General features: G+C 47.7%; 1 protein-coding gene across 2 annotated transcripts in view; it reads left to right on the top strand.

Annotated features, from left to right (window-relative positions):
• The first annotated feature begins 3,589 nt into the window (after positions 1–3,589).
• The window catches only part of LOC309358376 (unconventional myosin-Ie-like), a 46,290-nt gene continuing 32,792 nt past the window's right edge, over positions 3,590–17,087 (top strand). The window contains exon 1 of one of the 2 annotated variants that reach the window (XM_081891359.1): positions 3,590–3,907. In XM_081891359.1, coding sequence (XP_081747485.1) covers positions 3,905–3,907 — 3 coding nt within the window. In that variant the 5' untranslated portion in view covers positions 3,590–3,904. Of the gene's footprint in view, positions 3,908–13,844; positions 13,995–17,087 lie in introns of those variants that run through there. The other variant, XM_081891358.1, reaches the window with a different exon arrangement.

Raw genomic sequence — 17,087 nt, 5'->3', positions numbered from 1 at the left:
GAAGAGGACGACCATCCCAGATAGAAGGAGTGTACCGTTCTTCGGTCAAGGGTATACGATAGCTGCGCTCCCCTGCTAGAACCTCCAAACAAGCTAAATGTCAGGTAGTTGTTTATGTCTTTGACATCTGATGGAAAGGCGTTCCACAGGGCGGGTGCCACTACCGAGAAGGCCCACTGCCTGGTTCCCTGTAGCTTTGCTTCTCAATGAGGGAACCGCCAGAAGGCCCTCGGCGCTGGACCTCAGCATCCGGGCAGAACGATGGGGGTGGGGACGCTCCTTCAGGTATACTGGGCTGAGGCTGTTTAGGGCTTTAAAGGTAAACGCCAACACTTTGAATTGTGCTCAGCAACGTACTGGGAGCCAATGTAGATCTTTCAAGACCGGTGTTATGTGGTCTCGGTGGCTTCTCCCAGTCACCAGTCTGGCTGCAGCATTCTGGATTAGTTGTAGTTTTCGGGTCACCTTCAAAGGTAGCCCCACGTAAAGCGCATTGCAGTAGTCCAAGCGGGAGATAACTAGAGCATGCACCCTCTGGCGAGACAGTCCACAGGCAGGTAGGGTCCTGGCCTACGTGCCTGGTGGAGCTGGTAAACAGCTGCCCTGGACACAGAACTGACCTGTGCCTCCATGGACAGCAGTGAGTCCAAAATGACTCCCAGGCTGCGCACCTGGTCCTTCAGGGGCACAGTCACCCCATTCAGGACCAGGGAGTCCTCCACACCAGCCCACCCCCTGTGCCCCCAAAACAGTACTTCTGTCTTGTCAGGATTCAACCTCAATCCATTAGCCGCCATCCATCCTCCAACCGCCTCCAGGCACTCACACAGGACCTTCACCGCCTTCACTGGTTCTGATTTGAAAAAGAGGTAGAGCTGGGTATCATCTGCATATTGATGGACACCCAGATAGGTGGGGTTCTTGGGGAGGCCAAAAATACTTTTTGTGGGGCTGGATACAGTCCATGCACCACAGGTTAGCCATCCCAGTCTAGGGGCCTATCCTTTCCAAAGATCAGAGTTGTTCATCCAGCTGAAAACTTGCCGTCGCACTGTAACTTAAAAATGCAGCCCTTAAAACATGGCTGCCGCAAAAATGTTAGTCCTCCATTTAACTGCATTGAACTAAACCACAGCCTTTGGCATTTCAATCAAGAAATGCTGACCCCTTTGTGAAGACATGCATCTATTTAAGCTGCTAAGTGTGAAGTAGGAACTCCATCAAAGAAAAGGAAAGAAGTATCTAGCCTTAGCGTTTGGTTCTTTGCCTGACTTCCTCTGAGCTAATCTGTACCAGACAAACTTGAAAGCCTTGCTGTCACCTCATTCCCTTCCCAGAGCAAGTAGGGGGTCCATCCTTTGCCCTGGGGCTCTGGGAAATGATGCCATTGCTCCTGGGGGGGGGAAGTATTGGAGCTGTGCTGTGGTGTGTTTGCTGTCCAGCACACCACACAACATCTCCCACACACTGCCAGGGAAAAGATATTCTCCTGTGAGCCCATCAGTGCTTGGGACACGAAAGTCAGCTGTGCTGACGTAATTAGCACTTATTCAAAAAGGTGAAATGTCTCATGCGACGAAGGAAGAGTTCCTCCTAAAAGCTGTTCTGACCTTGACTGGCAACAGTGGGGGCTTAACGGGACCCCTTTTCAGGGTATCTGGAACCTGGTGAGGTCTGTGGAAGGCAAACGCAATTTCACAGCAATTCTTCCATATTCTCTCAAGATCCACACATGCAGCAATGACATTGCCTTATTCCAGGGGTAGGCAAACTAAGGCCAGGGGGGCCGGATCCGGCCCAATCGCCTTCTAAATCTGGCCCACAGACAGTCTGGGAATCAGTGGTTTTTACATGAGTAGAATGTGCCCTTTTATTTAAAATGCATCTCTGGGTTATTTGTGGGGCATAGGAATCCCACCCCCCAAAAAAATATAGTCCGGCCCCCCACAAGGTCTAAGGGACAGTGGACTGGACCCCCTGCTGAAAAAGTTTGCTGACCCCTGCCTTATTCTGATGGGGAGTCTAGGGATATACTGAACATTTAAATAGGAACATAGAAAGTTGCCGGCTGGGATTGTGGCGGAGCCAGTGACCTGGACTAACATTGACGCATCAAAATAATCCCATGGATGTCTTAAGAGAGAATTTTCTAAAAATGCAACATCGATGGTATCTAACACCTTGGAAACTGTCGTGAAGATGTACAAAAGTGTCCCAAAGAACTGCTGGAGGTGTGGAGACAAATCGGGCACTTTCTATCACATGTGGTGGGTATGTAAGAAAATCCAGGCATTTTGGGAGAGTATCCACTTAGAATTACAAAAAAATGATAAAGATTTCCTTTAAGAGGAAACCAGAAGCTTATCTTCTGGGCACTACAGATTCTGATATCCCGCAAAAAATGAAAGGTATCTTTTTATACGGTGCAGTGGCAGCAAGAGTTCTTTTTGCCAGAAAATGGAAGAGTGATGAAATTCCGGCTATTCGTGAATGGATCCAAAAGCTAACAGATTATGCAGAGTTAGACTGTTTATCAGGAAAAAAAGAACAAACCAAAACAGGAATTTGTCTTAAAATGGGAAGCTTTCAAAGTTTATTTGAAGAACAACTATAACAGTTTAAACTATCACAGTATTTGAATAATTTCAGTAGTAGCTTTAAGAAAGAGATGAGACCTAAGATAAACCAGTAATTATCATAAAAGTGTGTGCTGGGAACAAATAATATATAATTGAAATAAGGAATAGGGACGCGGGTGGCTCTGTGGGTTAAACCACAGAGCCTAGGACTTGCCGATCAGAAGGTCGGTGGTTCGAATCCCCGTGACGGGGTGAGCTCCCGTTGCTTGGTCCCCGCTCCCGCCAACCTAGCAGTTCGAAAGCACGTCAAAGTGCAAGTAGATAAATAGGTACCACTCCGGTGGGAAGGTAAAGGGTGTTTCCGTGCGCTGCTCTGGTTTGCCAGAAGTGGCTTAGTCATGCTAGCCACATGACCCGGAAGCTGTACGCCGGCTCCCTCAGCCAATAAAGCGAGATGAGCGCCGCAACCCCAGAGTCGGCCACGACTGGACCTAATGGTCAGGGGTCCCTTTACCCTTTACAGAATAGGCGGGAGGTCGGGTCTATAGTCCAATGACCATTTTTTGCTTTATTGATTTGTAATTAACACTGTATCACCGTTTTTATTTGTATTTTTGTTCTGTTTTTTCCTTTTTTGGTGTATCAGAAAACAAAACAAAAGCCCCATGCAGTTAAACGTTCATAGGACTGCGTGCCCTCCCCGCCTTCCATTATTTCACAGTTCACATACGTAATTCCTTTTTTTGAGTCTCCTAACCCGCCGCTGCGATTCCTCCTTCGCCCAGGAGAGGGCAGCCTTGCATAAGCGCCCCGCCCGCAGCTGCGCGCCTTCGCCTTTCTGCTCCACCAGGGGGCGCCTGCGAAACTCACCGCCACCACCTTCCCTTGCCATTTCAATGCAAAACCTCAACCACTCCACCCCTTAGCCAGCCTTGCAAAAAAAAAAAAAGCAAACCTCAATTTCACAGCTTACCTGTCTCTGCCTGCCTGCCTTCCTGCCTTCCTCCTCCTCCTCCTTCTCCTGGCCCAACCCATCTTGCAGAGGAAGAGGGCGATCAGGTCAGGAATGTTTTGAAGGGAGCAGTTGATTTCGCTCGCTCTCTTTCCTCCCCTCCCCCTCCTCCAGTTCATCCACTTTGGGAGCACTTTCACTTTGCGGGGGGGTGGAAGTGCCCCCAACTCCCGAGGAGAACTTTCCCTGCGCCTGGGAAAAAGGAGTTTGCAACGCCGCCGCGGTGAGTTTCTGATGGGCGACACCTGCGAGACTCAGTAAGAAAACCAGGAATTGCCTGCGCGGGTGAAGATCTTGCAGACAAGATTCCACCATGGTGAGTGTTTTCGCTTTTCCTTGGAAACAGATTTTTTGGGATCTTCTGCCTTCCCTCCCCCTTCCTCGTTTTCCTCCCTCCTCGTTTCGTTGGGTCAAGCTGAGCGCCCAGCCAACTTTCCCTCCAGCCCATAAAAGAAAAAGTCGGATCAAGTTTCTCTTTCCGCAGCAAATCCTGAACTTCTTTTGATTTTCTTTCCCGCCTCCCTATATAAAAAAAATAGGCCCCGATTCTCATGTTCAACTTGTTTGCAGGACGTTCCGGTCTAAAAATGCGCGCCTAAATTAAATTAATGTGCATCTTGACTGTATATCTTAGTGACACTTCTAGAAAGAAATGGGCCGGTTTCGATTTAGCCTCCGATTTAGCAACAGGTGATCCTCAGATTTGGGGTTCTTTAAAAATCACAGCCAGTGCAGAACGAATGCAATTATATTTTACAGCACAATCCTGTGTACTGTCTACACAGAAGTAAGTCCCACTGCATTCAATGGAGTTTACTCCTAAATAAGAATGTGTATTCTTATTCAAATCATTGACGGTAGATCTTAGCTGTTGGGGGGAAATGTTTCTATTGTTTTAAAAAGGTCTTGTTTGGAAATGGAAATAATCTTTGCCATTTAAGAGAGGGGACAATTTTTCAAACGGTATGGAGGCAACTGCTTTCAAGTCCCCTGGATGCACTTTTGATATAATTTTAATTGACGTGCTTAAATTTCATTGGAATGCCTTCTGTCTCAAGGTCTGTCTTTAGATTTTCCCAACAAATTCAGGCTCCATGGCATATCCTTCAGTCGATATTTTTGGGCTGCGTTTATACCATACATTTAAAGCTAGCACAGAGAGAGAGAGAGAGTGTGAAATAATCCTGGGAACTATACTCCTTACTGCTCTATAGTTCCCAGCATCCTTTATGAGCTACATTTCCCTGGATTTTTAAGAGTAGGAAAATGTGCTTTCATTAATTAATAATAATAATAATAATAATAATAATAATAATAATTTATTTATATCCCGCCCTCCCCAGCCGAAGCCGGGCTCAGAATGTAGAGTTCTCCAGAACCTTAAAATAAAAAACTTGCTCTTTTGTCACATTTTAGTTGGCCTAATCATCTTCCTCTTTTCCCCGGCTTCCTTAAACTGTGGCTGAATCACCTTCCGAATTGCAGATTAGAGAAACTTCAGATCAGAAATAGCTGAAGAAGGCTTAGGTTTCCTATCGGAGCAGTTCTTGTTTGCAGTTTTAGAAACAGCCCGAGAGATGTGATAATCCAGAAAGGACCATCTCCCTCCTGGCTTTTCTCGTGGGCTAGCGAACTGCCCATCAAAATGATGGCTGGCATACTTCTGCCCTCCAGTTTCCCCTATTTACCAGGAAGAGTTCCTGTTTTCTGAGCCCTGTTCCTGGTAAATGGCTGTTTATTTTTGGTGGCAGCTTTTTAGAACAAAGTTGTGAATGCTTAACCCATCACCCCTCCGCTTAATAACTTAACCCACACCCCTATAACCCAATAACTGCCTATCTACATAGTTGTTGCTGAAATAATAATGTTTCAAAGCTTCCAGATCCCCAGCATATGAGAGTATGTATTCCACAGAGTGCTGCCTTTGACTGAATCAGATCATTGATTCTTGAATTGCATGGGGTTGGACTAGATCCCTTGGGATCCCTATGATTGGTCCATGCAAAATCAGTGTTACTTACAATGGCTGGCAGCTGATCTCCTGAGTTTCTGACAGGGGTCTTTCCTAGGGGAATGCTTGTTGTTGAACCTGCTCTACCATTGAGTTGCAGTCATTTCCCTAAAAATAAAATGAGAGGCTAGTCCTCATTGTTCTGGAGAAAGGGCTGATTTAAACAGGAACAGAGGGAACTGCTTTACAGTCATACCTCGGGTTGAATATGCTTCAGGTCGAGCGCTTTTGGGTTGCGCTCCACAGTGACCTGGAAGTAACGGAACACATTTCCTCTGGGTTTTGCTGCTCGCACATGCGCAGACGGTCAAAATGATGTCACGCGCATGCACAGAAGCGGTGAATCATGACCCGCGCATGCGTAGATGCACAGTCGCTAGTTGTGTTCACTTCAGGATGCGAACAGGGCTCTGGAACGGATCCCGTTCGCATCCTGAGGTACCACTGTATTAGGGTGTGGAACTTTATTTTTTCAGGTTTTTTCAGTGAGGCGTCTTAAAAATATGTTTTTGGTTGTGAGGGATTCAAATCTATTGTTTTTGCCAATGGACAACATTTAGCTTGGCAAATCTACATTTGATGAAGAAGCACATAATTTGCTTTCGGGAAGCCAAAGAATTTTCATTTTACCTTTTGAAAATGTCAGGTAATGCTAAATAACAACAAGAAGAAGAAGAACTTCAGTTGTTTTCAATGATTTCTGTGCAATTCTGCACACATATTACTTTCGAAGCAAAACTAAATTACCGGAATATCAATTCAACCAAAATTTCTTGAATTCCCAAGTCATGCTACAGCTTTTTAGCAGCATTCATTTTTGGAAGTTGAAAGCTAAAGTATCCAACACACCCTCCTGCTGTCGTCGCTCACTACTGTCAACACTGACAGGCAGCATTTCCTGGGGAGACAAGGAGCCTGTCTCTCTGCCCTGCCTGGTGATGCCAGTAGGGACTGAAGCTGGGAGGGCAGAGATCCTCACCAACATGGGCAGGTCTGTAGCTCCGGGGTAGAGCCTCTGCTTTGCATGCATCTCCAGGTGAGATGCTGGGATGCGGGTGGCGCTGTGGGTTAAACCACAGAGTTTAGGACTTGCCGATCAGGAGGTCGGCGGTTCGAATCCCCGCAATGGGGTGAGCTCCCGTTGCTCGGTCTCTGCTCCTGCCAACCTAGCAGTTCGGAAGCACGTCAAAGTGCAAGTAGATAAATAGGTACCACTCTTGCGGGAAGGTAAACGGCTTTTCCGTGCGCTGCTCTGGTTCACCAGAAGCGGCTTAGTCATGCTGGCCACATGACCCGGAAACTGTACGCCGGCTCCCTCGGCCAGGAAAGCGAGATGAGCACCGCAACCCCAGAGTTGGTCATGACTGGACCTAATAGTCAGGGGTCCCTTTACCTTTTACCAGGTGAGATGGGGAGGGGCCTGAAAAAGACTCCCTGTCTGAAACGCTGGAGAGCTGCTGCCAGTCAGTGTGAAGAATATTGTGCTAGATGGGCCCCAGTGGTCTAACTCCGTAGAAGGCAGCCTCCTGCGTTTGTACACAATTCAGCCCTCTGTTCAGAACCATGAGGACTAGAATCTTGCTTAGTTTTTAGGGGATGGGCTGGAGCACCTGGGAATGTCCCTGGTCTGAAACCCCGGAGAGCCGCTGGCAGTCAGTGCAGACAATATTGTGCTAGATGGGCCGGCAGCCTGACAAGGCAACTTCCTGGGTATTTGTGGGCCTGCTTGTGGGTTTGCCGCGAGGATTCGTTCACTGGAGGCGACGCAATCTTGCACGCAGATGCATCAGCGAGTGTGGGAGCCACCAGGACTGATGGCGAGCCATGTGCGTGCCCCGCCAAGTCTCAGTTTCCAGCCACGTGGTGTGTGGTTTGGGAGCTGCACGGTCAGGGGAAAAACAATGCTGTCCAGGGTTGTAAAGACTGCGGAGAGAATAACTGGGTGCGCTCTTCGCACCTTGGATCAAATCTATGCTTCCAGGTGCCATAAGAAAGCTTCAGAGATAGCGCAGGATAGTGTGCACCCCGGAAATGATCTCTTTCAGCTTCTGCCTTCTGGATGAAGGTCCAGGGTTATAAAGACTAGGACTAGCCGCCTGAGAAACAGTTTCTATTCAAATGTGATTTTGGTTTTAAACGCAGTCTCTGTGGGAGTATATTGTATTTAATTATGGGGTATCAGGACGTGGGTGGCGCTGTGGGTTAAACCACAGAGCCTAGGACTTGCCGATCAGAAGGTCGGCGGTTCAAATCCCCGTGACGGGGTGAGTTCCCGTTGCTCGGTCCCTGCTCCTGCCCACCTAGCAGTTCGAAAGCACGTCAGAGTGCAAGTAGATAAATGGGTACCGCTCCAGCGGGAAGGTAAACGGCGTTTCCGTGCGCTGCTCTGGTTCGCCAGAAGCGGCTTAGTCATGCTAGCCATGCTAGTCATGCTAGCCGGAAGCTGTACGCCGGCTCCCTCGGCCAATAAAGTGAGATGAGCGCCACAATCCCAGAGTCGGTCACAACTGGACCTAATGGTCAGGGGTCCCTTTACATTTACCTTTACCTTATCAGAGCTTTTAGGGGGCTAACCAGGCTGGGATAACCGGGATAGCAGGCTTGTTGCTTTTTGAATGTTGAATTCCTCCCCCCCCCAATTTTGTTGTTCTGTATGGGACAATGACAATAAAGATTATCATATCGTACGGGAGGGAGGCAGCTACGAGAAAGCAATGAAATGCAGCGAAATTGTACTATGCCCTTGCAACTCTGTTCAGCTCCGTTTCCCCCTGAATGAAGCAAACCCCTCGTAGCCATGCCAGCGGGGTTAATGGTTAACTGCTTCTGCGGGGGTGTGATTCTGACACCCTACGTGGGTGTGTTTAGAAGTGGGTGGGGAAAACCCTTGTGCCACCCTGCCCAGCGGAGCCCTTGCAGGGAAAATTAGGCAGGACCAGGCTTGATGGAGAAGCCTTTGGAATGTCCCCCCCCAGGGGGGGGCACTGAATCAGCCTGTTTGCTTCCTCCTCTCTTCCCCCAAACCCATGTGCTTCATTTATTCCTTCCCCCACAACTAGGTGACCATGCAGGAAGCCAGCCCAGGTCTGATTCAGCGGGGCGAGGCCTTCTCGATGGGTGATGTCAGCTTGCTTGAGGTTGCCTTCTACGCTACCTGTTCCCTAAGAGCTGATACTCTGGGTGACCCATAGGCAATTTGGCCTCCTTGGATCAGGGACTGTGCCCACGTTTGTTTGTTTTTTAACGCAAAGAAAGACATTTTGCTTCTGTTGTAAACAAAATCTGCCCTTTTTCCCCAAGAGCCCGTATAGAATCCTTACTTCCTTCTTACTTCTGTGCTTAAACAGGTAAATTTACTCCTGAGTAAGCTTCCTTTAACAAGGAAACTGCAAAAGGGGGGGAGAGAATGTTTGCTAAAGGTACCCCCCCCATCTCACTTTCCTATGTGTGGTTATTTTAATTCCTAAAATAGGCTTAATATTCCTATGCAAGTACAGTGGTACCTCGGTTTACAGACGCTTTAGGTTACAGATGCTTCAGGTTACAGACTCCGCTAACCCAGAAATAGTGCTTCAGGTTAGAACTTTGCTTCAGGATGAGAACAGAAATCGCGCAGCGGCAGCAGGAGGCCCCATTAGCTAAAGCAGTACCCTCAGGTTAAGAACAGTTTCAGGTTAAGAACGGACCTCTGGAACGAATTAAGTACGTAACCAGAGGTACCACTGTACAAAAAAAATGTTCACTTTTGTATTCCTTTTAAATCACTTCCTTTCTGGGCCCACACTCCATCCCATCCCCTGGAATCCCAACTCCCGCATTTAAAGCATCCCACACCATCTTGGGAACTGTAGTTTGTTTGCCATGCTGGCAGCTGAGAATTGGACGCCAGCAATATCTGGGGGGCCACAAATGTTCCTCTTGAGGGCCATGGGGCTATCCTCCCGAGGCCCAACCAGGAAGGAAAACAGCTGGTCACATGCAGATGTTTCAGTAGGGGGTTCCTGCCCAGAGGGGGCAGCAAGGAATATTGGGCATAGGGGGCAAGAGTCTTCCAGAGTCCTGGAGTTTCACGGGCAAATGTGACGGGGAGAATGCCAGCGATAAAGGCAGAAAGGTGACTGTTACCCACATTTGTTAAGCAGAACCTCCATGTCCTGCCGCAGTATACCAGATGACATATAAGCCCGCGTGGAAGTAGGTTGTGCAGGCGCTGGGTGTTAAATCATTGCAGTCTACAGATGTCGTCAGGGTGGAGCTGTGTTTGCACGGCAAATAACGCCTTACATTCCTTCCACGCAGGCCTGGAATTTGGAGGGAAGGACACTTCAGACTCTGAATTCCTCTGCCGTGGTTCGGAAATGGTTTTCATGGCACAAGTTTGCAGTCTCCACCTTGGGAGGGCTGGAGACGGGGTCTCGTGTCCCAGAATGCTCTTGTGGCAGAAGAGCGGGCGATCGAGTTTGGTTTGGACTTCTCCTCACCCGTATCACTGCCTAACTCTTTCACCTGGGAGTTTTCCCCCTGAGGCGGAAAGGGAATCTTGGAGACTCCCAAGCCGAGTTAATGAGCGAGAGAGAGAGCAGGTTTCACAACCGAGACAGAGCGTTCCGCGCCCAGCCTGCGCGGAAGGAAATAAGAGGGTGCAGGCGATTGCTTGGAAGGCAGAAAACTATGGAGGCCCAGTGTGCTTTGGGAAGGGAAGAAGACTTGATGATCATATTGTTACACATTCACAGTGGTACCTCGGTTTAAGAACAGCCCGGTTTACGAACTACAGTCATACCTTGGGTTACAGACCCTTTGGGTTGCGCACTGTGCCGAACCCAGAAGTACTGGAATGGGTTCCGGGTTCTGGTGCTTGTGCATGCACAGAAGCGCCCAATCGCAACCCATGTGTACACAGACATGGCACTGTGGGTTGCGGACGCTGCGGGTTGTGAACGTGCTTCCCACACGGATCACGTTTGCAACCCCGAGCGTCCACAGTATTCGGTTTACAAACTCTGCAAAACCGGAAGTGGTGTCCCAGTTTGTGAACTTTACCTCGCTCTAAGAACAGAAGCCAAACGATGGAAGGGCACCAGTGGTGGGAGGCCTCATTAGGGAAAGTGCGCCTCAGCTAAAGAACGGTTTTGGTTCAAGAACGGGCTTCTGGAACGGATTAAGCTTTTCCATTAGTCGCAGCAAAGGATCCAGTACAGATCAAGTATGTCTCTGTGTCTCCAGCTTCCAACCTGCTCTCAGCTCAGCTCTCAGACACTTCAGGGGACAGCTATGGTCATTGCCTTACAAATAAACTTGTCTGACTAGTTCAGCGATAGAATCCTCTGTTGATAAACCTCACTGTGGAGAGGACTCCAAGAATTGGGAGGAACTCAGGTCATCATCCAGACTCCCCCTCCCAAAACCCCACCACCATCCCTATAACAATCTGTACATTTATTCAGAAATACGTCCTGTTGAGTTCAATGGGGCCGGCTTACTCCCAAGTCTGTTGTTGTTTAGTTGTTTAGTCGTTTCCGGCTCTTCATGACCCCCTGGACCAGAGCACGCCAGGCCCTCCTGTCTTCCACTGCCTCCCGCAGTTTGGTCAAACTCATGCTGGTAGCTTCGACAACACTATCCAACCATCTCATCCTCTGCCGTCCCCTTCTCCTTGGGCCCTCCATCTTTCCCAACATCAGGGTCTTTTCCAATGAGTCTTTTCTTCTCATGAGGTGGCCAAAGTCTTGGAGCCTCAGCTTCAGGATCTGTCCTTGCAGTGAGCACTCAGGGCTGATTTCCTTCAGAATGGAGAGGTTTGATCTTCTTGCAGTCCATGGGACTCTCAAGAGTCTCCTCCAGCACCAGAATTCAAAAGCATCCATTCTTCGGCGATCAGCCTTCTTTATGGTCCAGCTTTATGGAGTCTCAGTCATGCTGCCTTAAAGCCCCAGAGGTAGCTGGATGAAGTGTGGGATCTTAGCAGGGATGGCGCATGTAGCAAATGAATTGTAGTGTCATGTCGGGGTTTGTGTGTGTGTGTGTCTGTGTCTGTGTCTGTGTGTTTGTTCCAAACTTATCACAGCTGACATGCATGCAGACAGCGCTTTATTTCATCTCCCCGTTTCTATGTGATCTTCCAAGCGGCGCGAAAAAAAAACACTACTGGAAATCTAGCAGAAAGCCCTAGCGCTGATTTCCATGTTGCTCGCTTCCAGACAAGATCTCTTTGCGAACCTGAAATATTGCAGGGGTTTTGTGTGGTATGTTTCCTGCAGTTTTTTCCCCCATGGCTCCTCCCTGCTGTTCACATGATAAAATTTCGGGCGAATTGCGGCGGAAGAGAAGTGGGCCTGTGCGGAAAGGGTGGGAGAGCAGCGGCATAGTTAGACTGTGGAACTCCCTTCCACAGTAGGCAACGATGGCAGTCCTCTCGGATGGTTTTGAAGGACGATTGGGCGAATTCATAGACGAGAGCAGCTAATGATGGCTGCTCCTCTGTCTGGAGACAGCTGAAGACAGCAATGCTTCTGAAAACCTGTGGCTGGAATGCGCAGGAGGGGAGAGCGCTCCTGGGTTCGAATCCTGATTGCGGGTTTCCCAAAAGAGGCATCTGGTTTGGCCAATGTGAGTATATACACAAAGTACCAAATGTGGTGACGGTAATAATAATGCAACAAAACAACGACACCACAAACTGGCTTATGAGTATAAAACCAAATTTACTAGAATAATAGCTAGAATAGATATAGGCTTGTAACCTTTCAAGCAACAAACATACTGAGGTGCCATGTGCAAAACAAAGCCTGGAGATACTGTAAACATGGAGTGGATAAATGTACAACTGTGTCTTAACAAGTTACACGTGCAAGAAATGCTATAAATGTTCTGCCCAGACACTGAGGTCCAGCACTGAGGGCCTTCTGGTGGTTCCCTCCCTGCAAGAAGCCAAGTTACAGGGAACCAGGCAGAGGGCCTTCTCGGTGGTGGCATCCGCCCTGTGGAACGCCCTCCCACCAGACGTTAAAGAGAAAAACAACTACCAGACTTTTAGAAGACATCTGAAGGCAGTCCTGTTTAGGGAAGAATTAAAATGTTTAATAGGTTATTGTATTTTAGTGTTTTGTTGGAAACCGCCCAGAGTGGCTGGGGGGACCTAGCCAGATGGGCAGGGTATAAATAATAAATTATTATTATTATTATTATTATTATACAGAGTGGATAAATGAACCTTTCAACAAGTAGTCCACTTGCTTTGTGTTTCCAACTCAAGACCTATTGAAGAACATCTCATCCAGTTCAAGCTTTGAAAAACAGCTTTGAAAAACCTTTCCATATTCTCCAGTGTGCTACCCTTGCCATTGTGTGGGTTGCCGTTCTGTGATTGGACTTGTGCTACTTGTTGAACGGTTTATTTATCCAGTCTGTATAATGTTCATTGCACATGTACCTTGTTAAGATAGAGTTGTACATTTATCCACTCCATGTATCTCCAGGCTTTGTTTTGCACATGGCACCTTAGTTTGGCCAATGTGAGGACAGGAGGCTGGACAAGATGGGCCTGATCCAGCAGGCCTGCTGGTGCGAAGGAAATTTAGCGTGAGAGAGACCTACAGTTCCATAACCCTACAGATAAAGGTAAAGGTAAAGGGACCCCTGAACATTAGGTCCATTCGTGGCCGACTCTGGGGTTGCGGCGCTCATCTCGCTTTACTGGTCGAGGGAGCCGGCGTACAGCTTCCGGGTCATGTGGCCAGCAGGACTAAGCCGCTTCTGGCGAACCAAAGCAGTGCACGGAAACGCCGTTTACCTTCCCGCCGGAGCGGTACCTATTTATCTACTTGCACTTTGACATGCTTTCGAACTGCTAGGTTGGCAGGAGCAGGGACCAAGCAACGGGAGCTCACCCCGTCGTGGGGATTCGAACCGCCGACCTTCTGATCTGCAAGCCCTAGGCTCTGTGGTTTAAGCCACAGCGCCACCCGCATCCCCTGACAGAAGCTGTGGCAGAATTCCCAGGCAAACAAATGCAATTAAAGCTCATGGCAGCCTTGGGTTTGTGCAATGGCGGCTGCAAGGCAGCGTGGGCACCACAACCACTGCGTGGCAAGTGAGTCTCTGGGCTGCCCCAAGTGAAGACGGCAGGCCTGTGTGCCACAGAAAAGGAGGCCCCTGCCAGCGCCAGCCTTGCCAAGGCCTTTGTCCCCTTCTCAAGCACCGCCGGGCCTACGCCGTCGCCCACGGCAACCAAGCCTGGACCCGGCAACTCCGGTCCGGCTTTGTGATTAAAAAGGCACCCATCCTGCGCCCTTTAGTGGCGGCGATGACGGGAGATGTCAACCCTCGACTTCCTTCGGCTGTAGACTCTCTTGAGCACAGCGGTTATTAAATGGGAAAAGGGAAAAAACAGGTTTGAAACCAGATGTGGCACAATCCTGAGAACACAGCAAAAAGGGAGAGGGGAAGGGAGGGGAGATCTTTCTCCGAAGAGCCGCAAGTCAGAGGTGCACTCGGCACATGCTCGAGTGAACCCTCTCCATTTATGCTGGTTCTGGAAGAATGAAGCCAGGGTGCATCCACACAGTCTGCACCCTGGGAACATTAGTTTGTCAAAAAGCCCTGGAAATTGTGGCACTGTGAGGCGGGGAACTATGGTTCCCAGGATTCTCTGTAGGAAGCCATGCGCTTTAAATGTACGGAGTTGAATGTTTCCGCAGAACGATGGCAGGCTCCCTAGAGAGGGCCAAATTGCAGACGTCTTTTTTTTGCTGTTAATTCTGCAGCTCCAGCAATATCCTTGTTGTAGACGTTGTTGCAGGTTATGGAAATGGGGGCAGGGGGTGCATTGCAAATTTAAATGGAGACTCCCCCTCCTTTTTTTTTAAAGGAAACTTAAACTTCTTAGGTTTAAGTTTAGGACATCCCTGAGAGAAGTTTGCATGAGGAAGCCCAGCCCTCATGGTCAAATTCCAGTCAAATTCCACTCGCTGTGTGACCGAGGCCAAGAGGTGGAATTCGAACTCGGTTCTGGAGTTTATTATTCATGCTCCCTCTCCATCTCTCCTTCCTTTGGGGGGAGGTTTGTTGTTGATAATAATTGCACCCCCTTCTTCTTCTACAGCTGCCTGGCTTCATTTTGGGGTGTGGCCGTGGGAGGATTGCCCCCCTTTTTGAGTCCGAAACGGGGCTGTGTTTTTCTCTCTCTTGCTTCCAGACTGCCCATCCTTTCTCCACTCTGAGATGGCGACTGTGCCCCTTGCTTTTCTCTTCCCCTCGATCCTGGCATGTCGCCTGGCAACCGTCATTGTCTCAGCCAGCTTGGGAGGAAAGAAGCCTTAGCAACCGGCCTTTTCTAAAGTTTGCAAAAATTTGCACACACACTCACAGAAAAAGACCACCCAAGTTTGATGGTGCAAAAGAAATTTGTAGTCCCTGATTTTATTTTATTTTTCGGTGGGGACAAGGGCCAGCCAATGCAGTTTTGAAGACATTAGTAGGGCCTGATTGCCTGGTATATTTAAAATAAAAACAAAAAAACCTTTCAAAGAGTGTAAGAAGAAGGCGAAATGTCTAAGCTCCCTTCACCTCAAAGTTTAGTTCAGTTTATTTCTCCCGGAAAGGTCAGTTGATGGGCCTCAGTGAAGTCCATTTCTCTGCAGCCTGTTTATTAATTTATGCAAAAGGTTTTTAAAAGCGGTTTTCTGTGTTCCTGTTCCTGTTATGTTTATGTTAGCCCTTTATTCAGAAAAACAAACAAACAAGAGAAAGTATTCCCTGATCTGTTCCAATAAAGGCCAAAAAATAATAATGAAGTTAAAAAGCAAAGTTGGTAGCCTGTGATTAAATTACAACTTTCTAATTTAAAATGCAATTATATAAAAACTATCTCATACCCAAACGAGCCAGGAAATTTGTGTGGAATGATATTCCAAGTGTCAATGAGTTGAAAAAAATATGAGATAAGTATCTTCTGAAACATATCAAAACCAGACACGCTTCGGCTATGAAGTCTTCAGATAAATGTGGGAGCACATTGACTTGTGTGAAGAGCCATGGAAATGTTTGCAATCCACTTCACTAAAAAATTCTCTTACCGACTGAAAAATATAGACCTTTTCGTCTTCCTAAATACGTCATTTGGCCACACACCCCAAATATATTTTTCTACAAACAATGAATATTTTAGTACAGACAAGTTGCTCTGCTTAGAACTATGAGGACTAGAATCTTTCAATTATTTTTTAAGGGAGTGTCCACATCTCAGTGGTAGAGCCCTCTGGTTGGACACAGAAGTTCCCTGGTTCAGCATCTCCAGGCTGGGTCGGACTCCATCTCCAAAACCCTGAAAAGCTGATGTCAGTCAATGTAGTCAGGACCAAGCTAGATGGATCAGTAGTCTGACATGATAAAAAGCATCTTCCTGCCTTCCTTTTTAAAAAAATAACTTTTATTCAAAATTAAAACAAAACATATTATCCAGAAACATATCATCCTTATTCCCCCCCCCCATTTTTCCTCCCTCCCCCACAGAACCCACCCACCCCCACCCCATGACTTCCCTCAGTTCCAGTCTTTGATTTCTCTAAAAATGCTGTTTTCTGCATGTTACACAGTTGTATAAATCCTCAAACTATTTAGCTGATTATTATCAATAAAAAGTTTGTGAATGTTTATTCAAAACCAGCCAAGGTGTCCAGTTCGCTTTGTTGTGTCTTCAAATACTTCTTTAAAGTCACAGTTATCCTTGTCCCGTAGCTTGTATGTCAGTTTTGCCAGTTCTGCATAGTTCATCAATTTTTCTTGCCACAATTCTTTAGTTGGGGTTTCTTCAGTCTTCCATCCTTGTGCTGTTAAAACTCTCGCGTCCATTGTCGCATACATGAAGATGTTTTTCAGATTTTTTTGGCAGATCTTTCCCTACAATCCCTAATAAAAATGCTTCAGGTTTTTTAACAAATGTTAAATGGAACATTTTCTTCAATTCATTGTATATCATTTCCCAATTTTTTAAAATTACCTTACAATCCCACCACATATGATAAAATGTCCCCTCCTTTTCCTCATCTTCCTGTCTTCCTATTCATTCATCCCTTTATTTACAGTGATGAGGACTAGAACAGGGGTCAGTAACCTAAGGCCCATGGGCCGGAAGTGTCCGCAGAGGTCGTTTGACCGGCCCACGAGCTGCCCCTGAACTGAGTTGCCCATTTGCGCTCTGCGCTAAAACAGTGCAGTGCGGTGTGGCGACTTGCTTCCGCGGCGCTGGAAATCACATCTGCGCATGCACAGACACCGAAAATCGTGTCTGCACACACACAGATGCCACAATCTGGCCCATGAAAGGATCTCCGCGGGACCAATCCTGCCCAGGAAAGCTAAACCTTGCTGACCGCTGGACTAGAAGCTTACTTACAATACTGAGCTAGATGAACCAGCAGTCTGGCTCAGTTTAAGGTGGATTCCTCTGTTTTTGTTATGTACTGAATTTTTGAGGCTGGACGTT

This window comes from Podarcis melisellensis (genome assembly GCF_964234715.1).
Source record: "Podarcis melisellensis genome assembly, chromosome: 16".
NCBI classification, from domain to species: domain Eukaryota; kingdom Metazoa; phylum Chordata; class Lepidosauria; order Squamata; family Lacertidae; genus Podarcis; species Podarcis melisellensis.
This window is presented reverse-complemented; position numbering and strand designations above follow the sequence as displayed.